Source organism: Schistocerca serialis, chromosome 3 (assembly GCF_023864345.2).
Source record: "Schistocerca serialis cubense isolate TAMUIC-IGC-003099 chromosome 3, iqSchSeri2.2, whole genome shotgun sequence".
Lineage (NCBI taxonomy): Eukaryota > Metazoa > Arthropoda > Insecta > Orthoptera > Acrididae > Schistocerca > Schistocerca serialis.
The window spans coordinates 795,211,615-795,229,867 of record NC_064640.1 but is presented as its reverse complement, the minus strand read 5'-3'; the positions used below and the strand labels follow the sequence as shown (position 1 = coordinate 795,229,867).

At 39.3% G+C, this 18,253-nt stretch overlaps 1 protein-coding gene across 1 annotated transcript in view; it reads left to right on the top strand.

Moving 5' to 3' along the window:
* LOC126470637 (Fanconi anemia group M protein) overlaps positions 1-18,253 on the top strand; it is a 243,069-nt gene that overhangs the window by 197,558 nt on the left and 27,258 nt on the right. Inside the window, exons 18-20 of the mRNA XM_050098618.1 lie at positions 2,345-2,554; positions 4,136-4,317; positions 14,086-15,864. Of these exons, the coding sequence (XP_049954575.1) occupies positions 2,345-2,554; positions 4,136-4,317; positions 14,086-15,864 (2,171 nt within the window). The remainder of the gene's footprint in view (positions 1-2,344; positions 2,555-4,135; positions 4,318-14,085; positions 15,865-18,253) is intronic.

The window sequence follows — 18,253 nt, the reverse complement described above, 5'->3', positions numbered from 1 at the left end:
CACCTGTGACATTGTGCAGGAGCTGTTTACTCATTCCTGTCTGCTGGTGCCCAGTTGCCCACAGCAGAGCTCTTGGGCTGGAACAGCCTGCTCTGTCCCAAGTACTTCACTGTGTCATTACTTTTGAGTGAGTAAAAGGAGCATATATATTTAGTGACCTGTTGAACGCAACACAAAATGGTGCTCGCAGTGAAACATTCATTGTCGATTGTTACATAAAGTGCAGTTAATCAAAAATTTGTGCGGAACTGTTTGCTTAAGACTTTAAGTGTTTTGGCAAAACCTCCAGAAAAGGTCTGTAGTGCGAATCTTAGTGGCAAAATAGTGTGAAATGGGCTCTGTAGCAAATAAAAACTGTAACTATCCTAAAAGAGTTCAAACACTAGAAAACCTTGCTCAAGAGTATCTGTGCAAGTGAGAAATAAGAGATAATTCTGTCCATACATTATCAAAAATGACCTGCATCTGTATCCCTACAAATTTTACTGCTATGCACAAGTGAAGTGTCGTGTCAAATTTTTGCCCATTGAGTTCTGCCAATGGCTTTTAGTGGAATCAGGAGTTTTCTGGTTCTTCAACATCAATGGTAGCCATTTCGTGCATCTTCAATGATGTTAATTAACAAGGGTCAATCCAACACTAGTCATATTTACAATATTTGCTGGGCTAGTTTTATTTTGCCAACCCTGTATGATGATGATGATTAGAGAAGGAAGAGGTTGATGCCCAGTGCTGGTGCACAAGCCACTCCTCTTGAATAGCACCAAGTGGGCAGCCGAGCTGAACATATTCATCCGACAGATGGATCACTATCAACAGTCACATGCAATCACTCCGTGAGACACTGCCGGGAAGTTTGGAATTTAATCCAGTCATTGGTGCAAGATCTGGTGATCAGGAAACATCTCCCATGATGCTATGACCTCTCCTCCCTTTGTCAGGGTAATAATAGTGATAGTTTCCACCCCCTTGGCTGTTATCTGAAGTTGCTTCCTCCAAAGTTAAGTCCAAGAACACAGGCATGCGTTAGCATCCTCAGCTATGAAGATGGCTCAGGTTCTTCACAAGGGCTACTAAAGAAATTGACACTGCTCTTTTGATATTAATATGAGAGACAAGGCAGCTTCTTACTTTATTTCAATATGACTCCATGAAGCCTGTAAAGGACCAAATCTCCCTAAATAAAGTTTTTTTTTTTTCACAAGTCATGAAATGGAGAATTGGAGGAGATAATTAACACACACTTGGGAACATAGCATCTTAGAGTGTGAGTTCAGTTCCACTGTGAATTATCTGATGCTGCTGAGTATTCTTGCTAAGGACCAAAGTAGATTTAATTTGGAGATATTTTAGAAAAGAAACCACTCTTAATTTTGTTTTCATGTAAGTACTTTATAATATTTTACAGTGTCGGCACAGTTTTGACATTTTCTTATGAATAGGGGATCATTCAGTTGTTTTCTGTGACAACTTCTTCAGGAGCCTCCCCATCAGTGAATTAATAATCTTTGCTGCAGAAATGTAGACACAAGAGCAGATAAGATGTGAACAAGGAAGTAGTTTCTCTCCACCAATTATGTGGGGCGTTCCATGCTCGTCAGTAAATGTACCACCAAATGAAACAGCCCAAAATGTACGACTCCCATTTCCTAGAGGAAAGACAGGGAAGCACATTTCATTCAATTGCGTATCAAAGCATGCTGGCATTCAGAGAAATGAAAAAGTTGACATTGTAGCAAAAGAGATCTTCACGGGATACAAAGTTGAACAAAATGCTATGCCTCTTTTTGTTTCCCATCTCATTGTTGAGTTAGATCATGAGTGACTCAGAAGAGGGATGGTTGAAAATAAAACAGGACATCTGCAGACAGTGGGAGTAATTGCCCAGGTGTTGCATTCACCAAGTTAGAATGAAATGACTTTGATTTATCACTTGTATAGTGCTGCGATCTGGAATGTGGCATTGTATTCTTACTGAAGGGTGCACCATTCTGTTGTGTTTATGACATAAATATTTCGCTAAGCTATATTTTAACTGAGTGGATGTCCTATTCTGACTGGAGGGCAGCTGCTCGTTGAAAGGGAGGATCTTGATTTTATTTTAACTGTTGCTAAAATGAATGAGGCACACATTTTAAAATTCCATGGTTTGTCTAGGCTATAGCCTAAACTTTTAGTTCTAAAATTTCAACATGTTGCCAAGTGGTTGGCTTATGCTGGTTTGAAGGAATATTACAGTACTGATTTTGGGCAGATTTTTTTCTGCTATTATTTTAAGTTACATATCAGTGTAATCTAATTATTTTCATTCACAGTACAAAAAAATTCTAATGTTTGTTTCCAGATGAACTTCAAGATATATTTCATCATCCAACCACACAATTACCTGGAAACAAAAGTCCGGTAACAGAGAGACTCCTGATGCATCACCAATGGACTCCACAGTTTCAAAAAACATTTCTAATTGGCCACTCATTCCTCACAGATGATTTGAAATCTTTGTTTAACCTCATTGAATCAAAGCAACAAAATTTGCCACAAACACAAACTGCTGGTAAGCTTGCTTGTATTCAATTTGGAGGATGTAGAAATAGTTGCTTGAAAATAGTTGAGGACTTCTGTCAGACTTTGTGTGTAAAATCATAGTGCCATTTTTTAAAGCATGGGAACAATATCAATCTTTATTTGCTGTCATCACAAATTTACGTACACTTTACCTTTCTTCACATAAAAGCTAATTTAGTATTAAATCAAAGTAAACTGTTAAATTTTTTTCAAATAATTCTTTTTTGCAAGCCATAAAAGAGTACAATTAATATGAAAATACTAAACAGTGAAATTAATTTATAATTTTAACATTGTTTTCCAAATCTTCTAGTTCCAGTTAATATTACGTAAAATAAGGAAAAGGCAACCACTCGCCTATACCAGTCCAACATGTGAAACACAGAAATGCACAACAGAAAAGAACATTCACAGTAGCTTTCAAGCACTACCTCTTTCTAGCAAAAGCACACATTCACCCACACAATCCCACAGAGACCCAAATGCACACTTCTGTGACCATGACAAGACTAATTACTGATACTCACTTACTGAAAGCATTTGCCTGAGCTGATGGAAGTGGGGAGAGGGTAGGGGCGTCACAAGGAGAGAGTAGTAGGAAAGAGGCAGGTGACTCCATGGTCGCACAGCAAGACAAAAAGAGTAAAGAGTAGAGAGGTATTGTTCCATTCAGGAATTCCCATTATTGTTATAAATGTTAATATTGCTAACCTACTATACAATGTCCTCCTTCACATATAACTAATACAAAAAACACAAACACACACACATTTCAATGGCTGCTTCACAACCTGTGCCAACATGAGCTTCTCTTCACCTGTATGTAGATGACCTGCTAGGTCCTGTCCCACCTCCATCCATTTTCCCATGACTCTCATTCACTCATTCTACATTCACACACTCCTCTCCTGTCACTGTCTTCCTCTTCTTCTGTTCTATTTCCCCCGGCCAGTCAACTCCATCAGACTGCAGTCGGCAGAGGTGTGTAACCAGATGACATGTAGGCAGTCAGACAGCCAGAACGCAGCCTACGCAATCATACTGCGATGGGTGAGCACCTACAGGCAGAGGTGACCAATTGGCTTGTGTATATGCAGTAAGGACACCTAACAAGTAGCCTACACTACTTGCACATGCCCACAGGTGAGCTGATGGGCACTGGTGCCATATGGGGCAGTGCTGGAGCACTGCCCCGTATGGCACATATGCCTGGAGCAACCTGCCTTCCACTTTTATTCCTTCCATTATTGGTTTTCCACCCAGGGTGTTCAATATTCATATTTAGCGTCTTTCATTTCTAGGCTCATTTTCAGCATGGGCAATCGCAGTGACATCAGAAGCAACACAGTGATTATTTATTGTTGTATTCTGTTGTAGAAAGTGTTGTAATCTTATTCTCTGATGTATAGTATTTTCTGAATTAATTTTTACTTCCTATATAAACTGCCTAGAAAGTCAGTACAATGCTTTAATCAACTGGCTTCCTTAATACCAATAGTTAAAGTCTTGTCTGTAGCTTTAAATTAATTAGTTAACATGATATTTGCTAAATTATTGCACCCTTCCACAGAACTGGCAAAAAAAATGGACAGCGCAAACCTTCAACCAAAAACCAGGAAACGAAAGAGGGCAGCTGAAGCAAAAGGCCTACAAACAACAGAAGCAAAAAGGAAAAAACTTGAAGATGCATCACTATTGTTCGACAAAACGTTCAAATTGCCTGTGGGAATACCCTCAAGTAGAATAAGAAAGGTTAGCTTTTTGTTGTGAGTAATGTTTTGGTGATGTGCTTTAAGTTACATATGAAGGTCATTCCAAAAGTAAAGAATGTTTTGATTTGACCGTGCTGCTCAATTCTCATACCACCTCCATTGCCATATGATAGACCTTGTGAACTGTTGGTTCCAGTATGACGCTAATAATGAGCAGCAGAAGTCGTTTACTGTTTACAGGGAATCCAACAGTCTGGGAATTTTTTAGAGTTCAAAACAAAAATTTTATTTGTTTTTCAGTGTTTTACAACCAAGCTCTGTTGTGAGGTCCTGTAGCATCTATGAACTTGTGAGAACTATAGCATCAACATCACACATTTCCAGTACTATGTTGAGTAAACAAGCGTCATGCCACCACTGTACTGAATAAACCAATCCCACGTGTCTGCCAATAAGAGGCGTGAGAAAGGGGTCATGAGGTTTGTGTTGCTAGCCGTATCCTGGGTAATAGAACACAGTTGAGTCACTCTATTGTACTTCAGCTTCCAGACCATGCGGACAGCTTCCTGCAGCCTACCTCTCTCCGTGCTCTCCCTGACCCATCACCAACTAGCTTGATCGTGAACCACCTACTCTAACTCTTCCTATCCCTGTTTCCAACTCACACTCACACTGGCAGATGACCTCACAGTCTGTCGTGGATGAGCGCTTATGTAGCCTGTAATTTCAGAATACAATCAAAATTCAGTTTATTTCTCTTCTTTATTTTGAACCTTCCTTTCAATGCCGTCGCTCTCCCATCTTTGACCAGGCCATCACCTCATGTGCTGGGTAACTGTTTATTTGTGTGATTTTTCTTTGTTTTGTAGTGCAATATAGTTTCTGAATGGAAAAAGAGTTCATACTGCCAAATTTGCTAACAGATAATTCAGGTTTATGGAAGTCTGAAGAGTGTAGCTTCAGTTTGAAAATAATGTGCAATGTTTAATGGCAGATTAGTGAATATTCTTGGTAAATAACAAATAGGCTGACCTTCAGCTGTGATTGATGAATTCAAATCAATGATTGGGAACAAAATTTCATGGGATAGACATTTTGCTATTTATGTACTAAATGCATGCTTTCCTAAAACTTAATGTGATCAGTTTTATATATATATATATATATATATATATATATATATATATATATATATGGAACAGGAAATGGAGCAAGAGAAAAATGACTGTGTATATGCTTCCTTACAAACCCTGATTTCTCTTATCTTGTCCTTGTGGTTCTTTTACGCAGTGTGTGTTGATGGCAGTGGGATTATTTTGGAGTCTATCTCAAGTGTCAGTTCTATTATCTTTGTCAATAGTGTTTTGTGAAAGGAATGTCTTCTTCCCTCTAGGGATTCCCTTTGAGTGCATGGAGCATTTTGCAATACTACCTTGTTAATTAAACCTACTGGTATCAGTTCTAGCTGTATGCATCTTAATTGCATCATTAATCTGAGCTATGAACGATCCCAAACTTTCTGGCAATACTCAAGAATTTGTTGCACGGGTGTTCTGTAAACAGTCTACTTTATAGATGAGCCACAATTTCCTAGAATAGCTCCAATAAGCTGAAGTCTACCATTCACCTTTCTTACAAATGACCTTATGTGCTCCCTCCAATTCATATCGTTTTGTAATGTTATGGGTTGATATTTAATATACACTCCTGGAAATGGAAAAAAGAACACATTGACACCGGTGTGTCAGACACACCATACTTGCTCCGGACACTGCGAGAGGGCTGTACAAGCAATGATCACACGCACGGCACAGCGGACACACCAGGAACCGCGGTGTTGGCCATCGAATGGCGCTAGCTGCGCAGCATTTGTGCACCGCCGCCGTCAGTGTCAGCCAGTTTGCCGTGGCATATGGAGCTCCATCGCAGTCTTTAACACTGGTAGCATGCCGCGACAGCGTGGACGTGAACCGTATGTGCAGTTGACGGACTTTGAGCGAGGGCGTATAGTGGGCATGCGGGAGGCCGGGTGGACGTACCGCCGAATTGCTCAACACGTGGGGCGTGAGGTCTCCACAGTACATCGACGTTGTCTCCAGTGGTCGGCGGAAGGTGCACGTGCCCGTCGACCTGGGACCGGACCGCAGCGACGCACGGATGCACGCCAAGACCGTAGGATCCTAAGCAGTGCCGTAGGGGACCGCACCGCCACTTCCCAGCAAATTAGGGACACTGTTGCTCCTGGGGTATCGGCGAGGACCATTCGCCACCGTCTCCATGAAGCTGGGCTACGGTCCCGCACACCGTTAGGCCGTCTTCCGCTCACGCCCCAACATCGTGCAGCCCGCCTCCAGTGGTGTCGCGACAGGCGTGAATGGAGGGACGAATGGAGACGTGTCGTCTTCAGCGATGAGAGTCGCTTCTGCCTTGGTGCCAATGATGGTCGTATGCGTGTTTGGCGCCGTGCAGGTGAGCGCCACAATCAGGACTGCATACGACCGAGGCACACAGGGCCAACACCTGGCATCATGGTGTGGGGAGCGATCTCCTACACTGGCCGTACACCACTGGTGATCGTCGAGGGGACACTGAATAGTGCACGGTACATCCAAACCGTCATCGAACCCATCGTTCTACCATTCCTAGACCGGCAAGGGAGCTTGCTGTTCCAACAGGACAATGCACGTCCGAATGTATCCCGTGCCACCCAACGTGCTCTAGAAGGTGTAAGTCAACTACCCTGGCCAGCAAGATCTCCGGATCTGTCCCCCATTGAGCATGTTTGGGACTGGATGAAGCGTCGTCTCACGCGGTCTGCACGTCCAGCACGAACGCTGGTCCAACTGAGGCGCCAGGTGGAAATGGCATGGCAAGCGGTTCCACAGGACTACATCCAGCATCTCTACGATCGTCTCCATGGGAGAATAACAGCCTGCATTGCTGCGAAAGGTGGATATACACTGTACTAGTGCCGACATTGTGCATGCTCTGTTGCCTGTGTCTATGTGCCTGTGGTTCTGTCAGTGTGATCATGTGATGTATCTGACCCCAGGAATGTGTCAATAAAGTTTCCCCTTCCTGGGACAATGAATTCACGGTGTTCATATTTCAATTTCCAGGAGTGTATGTAACTGCCACATGTAGCTTACCACTAATGCTGTATTCAGACATTATGGGATTGTTTTACCTACTCATCTTCTTTAACTTGCATTTTTCCACATTTAGAACAAGTTACCATCTATCAGACCAAATAGAAAATCTGTCCAAGCCCACTGTCATCAGCAAAGAGTAACAGATTGCTGCTTACTCAGTCCCTCAGATCACTGAAGTATATAGAGAACAACAGAATTCATGTTGCACTTTGTGACGTATCTAGGAGTCATATATATATATATATATATATATATATATATATAAAAATCATAAGATTAACAGAATGGAGTACTCTTGAGTGAATCTCAGTGGCATCTGTACTGACAAATTATAATTAATTTTCATTTCCTGCATGAGGTTAGTGTGAGATGTAAATGTTGGAGTTGATACATAAGAATCCTGTAAGTAACAAGTGGTGCAAGTTAGTTTACAAGTAATGCTAGCATCTGCTGGGTGGCATTTTAAGAATGCTTTACTGAGCTAGAGAATTATCAATTGTCATGGCGTTGTTAGCGTGCTTTACAGCTATATGAAATTACGTAATGTCAAATATGAAATTTTCTTGAATGTAAATGATAGTATAAGTATTTCTAATATTTGTAAATGTTAATGGTAAATGTCATTATACAGTTGTATATATAATGATCCACTGTGTTTAGAGAGAGAGAGAGAGAGAGAGAGAGAGTTCAAAGTATTGTTGTTTTCCGTAAATGGAATAAGGACATACAGACATTACAAAAGACAGCAAAAGGTCATTATTCACAGTGTTGAGAATGACTGTGATGCGAGGTCTGTGTGGGATACAGTCAAAATCGGAAGTGCCGCAGGGATCAGTGTTGGGGCCACTCCTGTTCCTTATTTATATAAATGATATGCCCACTAATATTATGGGTAACTCTAAAATATTTCTGTTTGCTGATGACACTAGCTTGCTAGTAAAGGTTGCTGTGTGCAACATTGGCTCTGTTTCAAATAGTGCATTTCATAACATAAGTTGATGGCTTGTAGAAAATAAACTAATGCTAAATCACAGTAAGACTCAGTTTTTACAGTTTCTAACACACAATTCAACAAAACCCAACATTTTAATTCCACAGACTGGGCATATGGTTAGTGAAACTGAACAGTTCAAATTTCTAGGTGTTCAGATAGATAGTAAACTCGTGGAAAGCCCATGTTCAGGATCTTGTTCAAAGACTTCTTGCCGCCATTTTTACTGTTTGAACAGTATCTGAAGTAAGTGATCATTCAACTTGAAAATTAGTCTACTTTGCTTATTTTCATTCGCTTATGTCATATGGTATTATATTTTGCGGTAACCCTTCCCATTCTAAAAGGATATTTTTGGCTCAGAAACTGGCGATTCAAGCAATAAGTGGTGTCAGTTCGTGAACCTCTTGTCGACACCTGTTCACTAGTCTGGGTATTCTGACATTGGCCTCTCAATATATATATTCTTTATTGCCATTTTGTGTTAACAATATCAGCTTATTCCCAAGAATTAGCTGCTTTCACTGAGTTAATACTCGGCAGAAATCCAGTCTGCATTTGGATTGCACTTCCTTAACTCTAGTGCCGAAAGGTGTGCAGTATACTGTTGCATCCATTTTCAGTAAGCTAGCACAAGAATTCAAAACTCTTAGCAGTAATCTACATGCTTTCAAATTGAAACTTAAGAATTTCCTCATGGATTACTCATTCTATTCTGTTGAGAACTTCCTTGAAAAATTAAGCTGATTCTTATGTTATATTGTTGATTAAATTTGCTTAAAGTTATGGCTTGACTTTTTTTGAGTTCATATACTTTTATTTGTATCTGTTATTACTTTTACGTTGTAATTTCATGTGCTGACACGATTTGTTTAAAGCCCAGAAACCTGGAAATAATTGATAACAAAGTCTCCTGTTTGGCTGTGAAAGGTTATGGTGTACATGGAAGTTATGAGGGCCTCTGGCATTGATAATTGATGAACTACAGAACTCAGTTTTTTAAGCACAGTGGTAACAGGGCTGTTGAACACAGAATACACTGTTATTACTTGCTATTCTAACAGTAAAGCTATCACTGAATCTTACTGTGGGACACTCACAGAATTATCTTAGAAGTGCTTAAAAGAGAACAGTTAGTGAATTCTATGTTTTCCTCAATAAATGAATCCTTGAACTTATTCACTTATTAGCCAAGTTGTTTTTCTTTAATTAGCCAAGTTGTTTTTCTTTCTCACCTTAGTGTTACATGCGTGTGATGTCAAAGGACCTATAAATTACAAGGACTAAAACAAATAGTGCTACATGTTGCATACTACTAATTGTTTCACCAACAAAAGTAGATAACTGTATTTTTGCTTTGGCCACTGACTTGTAAAAGAAACTTTTCAGGACAAGACATTACTGTTGAATGCTTAAGTTTTTTGTTGTTTGTGAAATTCAATGGCAATATGTAATACACCAGTCACAATACTGATGTCTTATTCCACAAGATTTACGCGGGTCACCATTGTTTGTAATCTTCAAATCATTTCTAATTTTTAAATATCTGTGGCATGAAATTGTACACATTTTTCTTTGAGTAAGTTAGAAATATGAGTCTTTTTCATATACAAATAGAGATCTTTTGGGATAGCTTTCTTGTACTAAAGACTGGCTGAGGTATTACAACTTCCCTGGGGCACTCCTGATGATACCTTTGTTTTGATGACCACTTGTCATCCAGGATAACAACTGGTTTCTGTTACTTAAAAAGTCTTTGAGGCAGTTACATATCTGGAAACCTATTCCACATGCTCAGATCTTCATTAACAACCTGCAGTGCTGCACTGTGTCAAATGCTTTCTGGAAATGTAGGAATATGGAATCTGCCTATTCCCCTGATCCATGGTTCACTGGACATAATGCGAGAAAAGGGCATGTTATGTTTTGCATGAGCACTGTTTTTTAAATTCATATTGCTTTGTAGAAATAAGCTCTTTTTTCTCCCTCAATGAAATTTATTATATTCAAACTTAGAATATACTCAAGAATTCTGTTTCAAACTGACATTAAGGATATTGGTCTATAATTTTGCAGGTCTGTTCTTTTACCCTTCTTACATGTGGAAGCCACCTGTGCTTTTTCCAGTCACTTAGGACTTCGTGCTGGGTGAAAGATTTATAATAAACGCAAGCTAAGTATGAGGCCAGTGCTGAGGAACACACTCTGTAAAACTGATTTGGAATTCCATCTGGACCGGGTGACTTATTTGTTTTCAAATCTTTCAGCTGTTTTTCAATGCCTTTTATGCCTGTTTTTGTGTCCTCCATAAGAAAGAGTGTGTGGTATTCAATTTTGTATGATCCTCTTGCTTGAATGATTTTTTATGAGAGATCTTAAACTTTTGTTGTTGTTTTGCTGTCTTCTATTGCCCCAGCTGACTGGTCTATGAGTGAGTGAATATGAACCTTTGACATGCTTAGTGATTTTATATAAGACCAGAATTTTCCAGGATTCTCAGGAAGATCTTTCTGTAATACCTGACAGCAGAAGTTGTTGTGTGCTTCGCACATCTCTTCTTATGGATGCATGAATTTCTAGTGAGTTTTGCCTGTCAACATTTCTGTGTTTTTTGAACAAAGAGTGCAAAAATCACAGATTTTTCAAAATTTCTTGCTTACTCAGTGCGTACTTCTCCTCATACTTGCCCATAATTCCTCTATGTCCCATTCATTGTTTAAGCAGAATGCTAACAGCTGTTTATGTGCACTTTCTGGCATTATCCTTCTTGATGGAATTATTAATGCCCTAGTAATTTTCATGTCTGTGATGGCTTCATGATTGCTGATCCCTGCCTCTGTATTAACACTGTCAATAAGGCCTATTTGTAGCTACAAGATATAAAATATGTCATAGCAGTTAATGGTGAAAACATTCAGAACTTTTTTGCAAGACTATCTGTCCATACCACCTGCAATGAATCCGTAAATACCCGAGTTTAAACTCATTAGGTTAAAATCACCTCCACCTAATATGTAATGATCAGCATTCTTCCGCACTAGTGAGGAAAGACTTTCTTTCATCGATACTGCAATTGTTACATCAGAATTGGGTGGATTTTCAAAACATCCAATTATTAATTTTTGTTCACATAGCATTATTACTCACATCCAGATAACATCACACTGAGACTCATTTTATACCTCACCAGATGTAATATTTTTGGCAGTTGCAATGAACGCATCCCGTCCTTGCGGTGTTTAACATATCTTTTTGATATGCATGCCATGTCTCATTTAATATTTTGCATCTTTCTATTTCAGGTTTCATCCAACTCTCAGTTACTAGTATATCTTGAGTCTAATACCTTTCCAGGAGGGCAGTAAATTTAGTGAATATGTTTCAAATGATTCAGCAATTTACTGTTAAAATTTTGACATTGGAAGTGTGTCTACCTTATATGTCATCAGATTTCGTTCTGTACGTATTGACTGGGGAGCAAACTAGGACTGTTGATATTTTTAAAAATCAGGAATCCAATATATTGATAAAAATGTCAGCAGCACATTGTAAATATATTGCCGGTTTTAGAGCTGTATATTTAGGTATTGATTTATTATTGATATCCTGTACATCAACAAGTTAGCAGCCTGCCTATCCCTCTTAGAGCAAGAATTGAAAGGAAAATGATGCACATTCACACTTTGCGTTAACAACTTTGCTGATGATGGTAACTGCGTGGAAGTGGCACAAAAAACTTTGTCTGATGGGTCTGTCATTTGGTTTCGTCACATGTCAGATTTGTCCGAAACATCTCATGTCAAATTCCCAGTTTTTTAATTTCTGTACACACCAGAAAACTAGCAGTTGTAGTGTCAGAATTTTGTGGTGAAGTTGAACATTCCAGTTTCTGCTGGTAGCAGCAAGTGCTGATTACCTCAGCATTTCGCATCACATGTCTCAGCTCACCGCAAAGACTAGTCTTGTCATTTGGGGTTTTGTTCATCATTTTCAGCAACTGTTTTTGAAGAATGTTGATGTGAAGAAATAGCACACTAGACACATTAAAAAAAAATTTAATGCAACTGGTGTGCTATGTTTTCACATTGGAAACCTTGTTATTCCATCCACATCGCAAACCCGCAGTGCAATTGGACTTCTTCTTTGTGCTACCTATACTTGCTTCACAGGGTCAAATAGAAAGACCGGATGTGATAAAAGCTCAAAAAGTAGTAAAACTCCTTCACGCAGTGAAAGTACAATTATCTACAACAGTTTCAAAAGAACAATTTCAAATATTCACCAAAAACTGCGAAAAAAATTATATAAAATAAAAATATCGGCACTCAATATTGATATATCGCCAATATATACTGATATTTTTTTGAAAAAATATCGATATTTAATCAAGAGCCCTACGTCAAACTATTGCCTAGCCTGAAAAAACAAACGGGGGGTGGGGGTATGTGCACTCCATACGTATTCTGCTACCTGAGTAGCTGCTTCCTTTATGTAGTGCACCCCTCACCTACCAAGGGGAATCCTATAGTCCTCCACCTCATAATGCAGGAAAATCTGCAGCAAAGACTGTCACAAAATCAATGGAGCCTCTGTTTGGGACTGTCCTCCCGACTCCAAACCAAACACCACCACTCGACACTGGAAATTTTAAGCTCTGCCTGCACCCCGCAAGCAAGGCCAGTAGTGTTCACCACTTGTGCCAGCTGCCTGTGGGGAATGAGGATGTGGAGAAACAAAGTTCCAGTCAATGGTATGGTATCATTCACAATCCCGAGCAAAATCAAAAAAAGCCAAACAATATCTGAGGACCAAAAATGTTACGGCCACAGTATTTTGGTATCAAAGGGCATACTATTCGTTGACTTAAGACGTAGAGAAGATACCATAAATGTAGTGGGCTATTGTCAGAGCCTTCACCGACTATTATGCACAGTTCAAAACAAACGGCAAGGGCTGTTGTCCATTGGTACTGTGGTGCTTTTTTGCAATACTACTTTCCTGCTTTCTGCTGTGTTGTCAAAGGATTTTCTTTGGCAGTTTGCGGCCGAAGTCTTTGAGCACTCCTCTTACAGCCTGGACTTGACCCTGAGTGATTACCATCTCTTTTCTAAATTAAAGGGTTTTTTTTTTAGGTAGAAAGCACTATGAAAATGACAGTTAACTGAAACAGGAAATTCAATGTATCCCAGTAACAGAGGCCTATCTTCTTGCTGCAAATAATGACAAAGCCTGGCATGAAAGCAACTCTTGATGTTGTTGACACTGCAATAGCTGAATCCAACTGCCTTGGCTTTCAATTTTGTACACATTTCTCAACTACTTTTGAAAAAAATTTTAATGCCAACATTACAAGTGTTACATCACTGTACCTGTCTTCTTAAGAGTTTTCAAATGCCTTTGAAATACATTGTTGCATAAAAAACATACTTGCTTCACGATCTTATTTGATACAAAATTTAGAGTATTAACTGTGCAACAAGATCACATGCCCCTCTGCACATTGTCAATTGCTGAAAACTTCCATTTCATTACCTTGCACTATACAGGAAATAAAAGGGATGTTAAGTCTTATGTGACTTGCCTTGTATATATTTTCACAGATGTACTATTGGAATAATTTCTTAAATTGTGTACAGAAAACAGTAACTTCTTTTGTTTCTTCCAGGTTGGTAAAAGTAATGTCACTCAGGACCACAGAAAAGATGAAGATGAGACCATCATACCAGTTGATACAGAATGTTATTTCGTGGCACCCAAATGCAACGAATTAGATGATTTGAAAGAAGAGACAAGAAACTGCTTGAAGAAAGTGCAAGAATTGAGTAATATGGCGAATTTATTTATAAAAAGTTTCAAATTTCAGAACTGTTGCTATTCAGAACCGGTGATATCTTGCACAAAACTGCAACAGCTTTCAGTTTCTGTTACAGATGTAACAGAACCTCCTCTCGTCCCTGGTGTCCTAGACAGATTGTGTGCAACTTATGAGGAACCAGTTAGTGAGAATTTCAATTATGTTTTAAGATTCAATTTGGTCTGCAACATAGACCAGTTTTTATCAGACTTGCATTTATCACCAGAGTATGAAGACACAAATAAAAGATATTTTCATGATATTAATTCTACACAATCTCATTTTCATGAAATTAAACTGCCGTGTCTTTCAAATATTAGCAGTCACACTGCAATAGATTTAGAAGTCCCTAGTACATCAAAGGCAGCTTTTGAAAATATTTCATATACACAAATTAAAAGTAGTAATGACAGCATAAACTGTAACAAAAATTCAGATTTCAAAACTGCAGAGGAAACATCAGTTCACGTAAGCCCCTTAAGTGATAAAATATTTAATTACTCAGATATAGGTTCAGATATAGGTGATTCATCCCCAGTACTCTCCCAGAAGGTACGAAAAGATCCAGTCTGTTCCACCCCAAAAATTAGTAAGAGAACATTATTCAAGATAGAAAATCCTACTCGCACTTTTACTAGTGGTTCAAAGCTTGCACTGAAAAGTAATCACAAAGATACGAGTACAAGAGAAGAAATAAAAACAGAAAATGCTTTAGAAGTACATGACTCTAAATTAAAGGATGGACTAAATTTCACGTTTAAATTAGTCCCAGAGGAGGAAGAATTACTTTTCAGTGGTATAGACAGTGACAGTGCTGATGAAGAATTAGTAACTCAACAAACACAGCAGTCTAACAGCCAACAAGCCCTTCCTGATGAAGAATCCATAACACATTGCACAAAACAATCTAAAAGCCAAAAAGTCTGTGCTGATGAAGAATCAGAAGCTCAACACACAGATCAAGCCAAAAGGCAAGAAGTCTTTGATTCACCTTACAGAATGGTTACTGAACATTTTGTTGGAGGAAGTGGAATGGAAAAACCTGAGACAGAACCACAAAAATGCATTTCACTCTCTTCAGATTCTGGAGACAGTGAAATATGCAAGAAACCTTACAAAAAAAACGTTGGGTGTTTTCGTAGTAGTACTTCACTTAGTGAAACTGAATCAATATTTAACTGGTATTCGAGCATGCAACATGAAGGAAACAAGGCAGAGCCTAAAATTTCTCACCATAAGTGGTGTCCTGGAAGTACTTCACCAAGTGATACAGAGGCAATAACGGACAAATATTCTAATGCACACCAGGGAGAAAAAAAGACATCAACTAAAATTTCTCACTATAATAAAAAAACAACTGCTAATCAGGAAACAAAAACAAATCCTTCTACATACATGAAGAGGTGTGATACAGAGAATGAAGATACTTCTGCATCACATTCTACACATGACAGTAGTGATTCATCATCGTTAGATGTTGTATTTGTGTGCAACAAGCAAACCAGCACAAATCATCGAAAGACACTCTCAAGAAAAACAGCTGAACTAGAGGATAACCAGGCAAAAAATGGAAAAGAGAAACATAAGCATGTAAGTTTCATCCTATTTTTAGTTAATGCTGCTATTCACCTCAAAGTCAAACTCTAGAAATCTAGACATCTTGGGTAGTAGTAGGGACACTCATATTATTTTAAAATGTGTGAGAACTATTTCGTTACAACTAGTGTGTAAGTGCAGCAGACAGTAAACAGCTTATGACCATAGCGTGTATATTAATTTGAGTTCAATTATGTTATTTAAGTCTAAAGATGCATTTATAAATTTAACATTCAAATATATGTCCTGTTTTACTACTAGATCTGTTCCTGAGAAAATGTTTACTGGTATATGTAATCTCAATACTGTTCTGTTTCCACGGCAATACCTAGTTTTATAGTTTCTAAGTTATTATTATTACTTGTGGCTTTTTAAAATTTGTTCTATCATTTTTGCAGTTCTGATTAATTCTATTGTATACTGGATGAAATTATAAAACTAGTTTTTGTATTCTTTTTTGTCCATTGGCATTACTTAGTATGATACTTTTGATGGTTAATAATTACGAAAAAGGAAGCAGATATCGGTGTAGGCACTGCAGCCTATGTGATGTAGAGAAAAAATCTCTCAAAAACAGATATGAGTAATGAGAAAACCACATAGAAATGACCTTGTCGTGAAACAGAAATGTCATTCCTTAATACTGCATGTGGTTGCATTATAAGTTGACCAATCACCAGTTCACTATCATCCAACGAATAAATGAGTATGCCAAAATTTTGCAGGTGCATATGTGTGGTCATTATTCACCTGATTGCTGGACACTATACGCTAGGTACTAACTGACTGACTGTGAAGCTAGGTGAATGAAACTGTATCTCAACTATGCATTATATTTTGTCCAATATCCCAATTTTATTCATGATCTGATCAAATTTCTGTCAGACATCACTAACTCCAGATGAACTACTACTTGACCAAGGGACTGATGACTTCACTGTTTAGTCCCTCAACCACCAGCCATCCAAGCTATTGGCTCGACACAAACAGTAAGAGAACCAAGCCCAACTCGGACTATGTCACAATCATAATCTAAAGCACACAGAGAGAGCAAATATTGCAAAACCAGGGCAACACTTATAACTCATTGCCACACAGCGAATGGAGTCATAGAAAGGAGTGCAAATGGTGCAGTATGACAGCATCCAGAATGTCATTCTGCAAACTCTACAATATGGACTGATGACATGTATCATCCTAACAATGCCGCTCAAAGGCATTCTAGTACTGATGGGGCAGAGAAAAATGGTGCAGTATGACAGCATCCAGAATGTCATTCTGCAAACTCTACAATATGGACTGATGACATGTATCATCCTAACAATGCCGCTCCAAGGCATTCTAGTACTGATGGGGCAGAGAAAAATGTCCGTAATGGAGATATCACGGTGTGGACAGGACTGCTGACACCTCTGGTTAAACAAGGGCAAATGGCCACCTACCATGCTATAATGATGGTTCAGTGATGTCCTGACATGATGTTCGGAATTAAATACCCCTGCTTCAGATGTCTTGTCCTTAGTGCCTGGACATTCTATCTGTGTCACCAATGCCAGTGGAATGACTGTCTTTCTAGTTACAGATTAACTCTATAAGCGAATTGTGTTGTGCTGCTTGCTGTCTGTTTCAAGACTCTATCTACAAGACTGCAGCCTGCCACCTGTGGTTGGACTTCATTGCTCCACACTGCCATTACAGATGGATCACAGCTGTGACTGATGGAAAATGCAGACTTGCTGGGCATTCCTCTGGTGAAAGGCCAAACCAACTGACTGCATGCAGCCATGTTCTTGCCAGCCTCTATCTTCTGCTTGCTGGCCTCCCAGGTTGTATGGCTACTGCCTTCCTGACTATATGGTGTATGTGCTTAGGGAGCCTGGAGCCTTTTGCTTCTCTTTCACAACAGTGGCCATCCAGAAGATGCTGTGGGTACAGGTCTAAGTGTGCATCATCTACGAGAGTGCTGAGACCCTTTGTCTCAACAGAGGCATGTCCATAGGTTGTCCTGCTAGCCCCTGTCACTGCACCCCACTGTCAGGCATCCTGCCTGACAAGCTACATGAGCTGTTGGACTGCTGACTGAGCAGCCCCCAGCGAAGACTGAATTCATTGGATGAATCACATTAATAAAATGTTATTACAGGTACCAGTGTTTCACTGCTGCCTTCAGCTGTAAGACATAACACTCACCAGCCCTCAGAGCTTGATCTCAGTCACTTGTAATATTACCGCCTCACCTGTTGAACCTCAATTCCCACTGACCTCCTGACCTGAGGTCAGTACAGAAATGGGCTTCTCGACAACTAGTGAACAGAAATAGGAGTCTCACCATCTGTCGTCATCACAACCTACGTCCAGGAGTGGTCTTCACAACACCAGACAT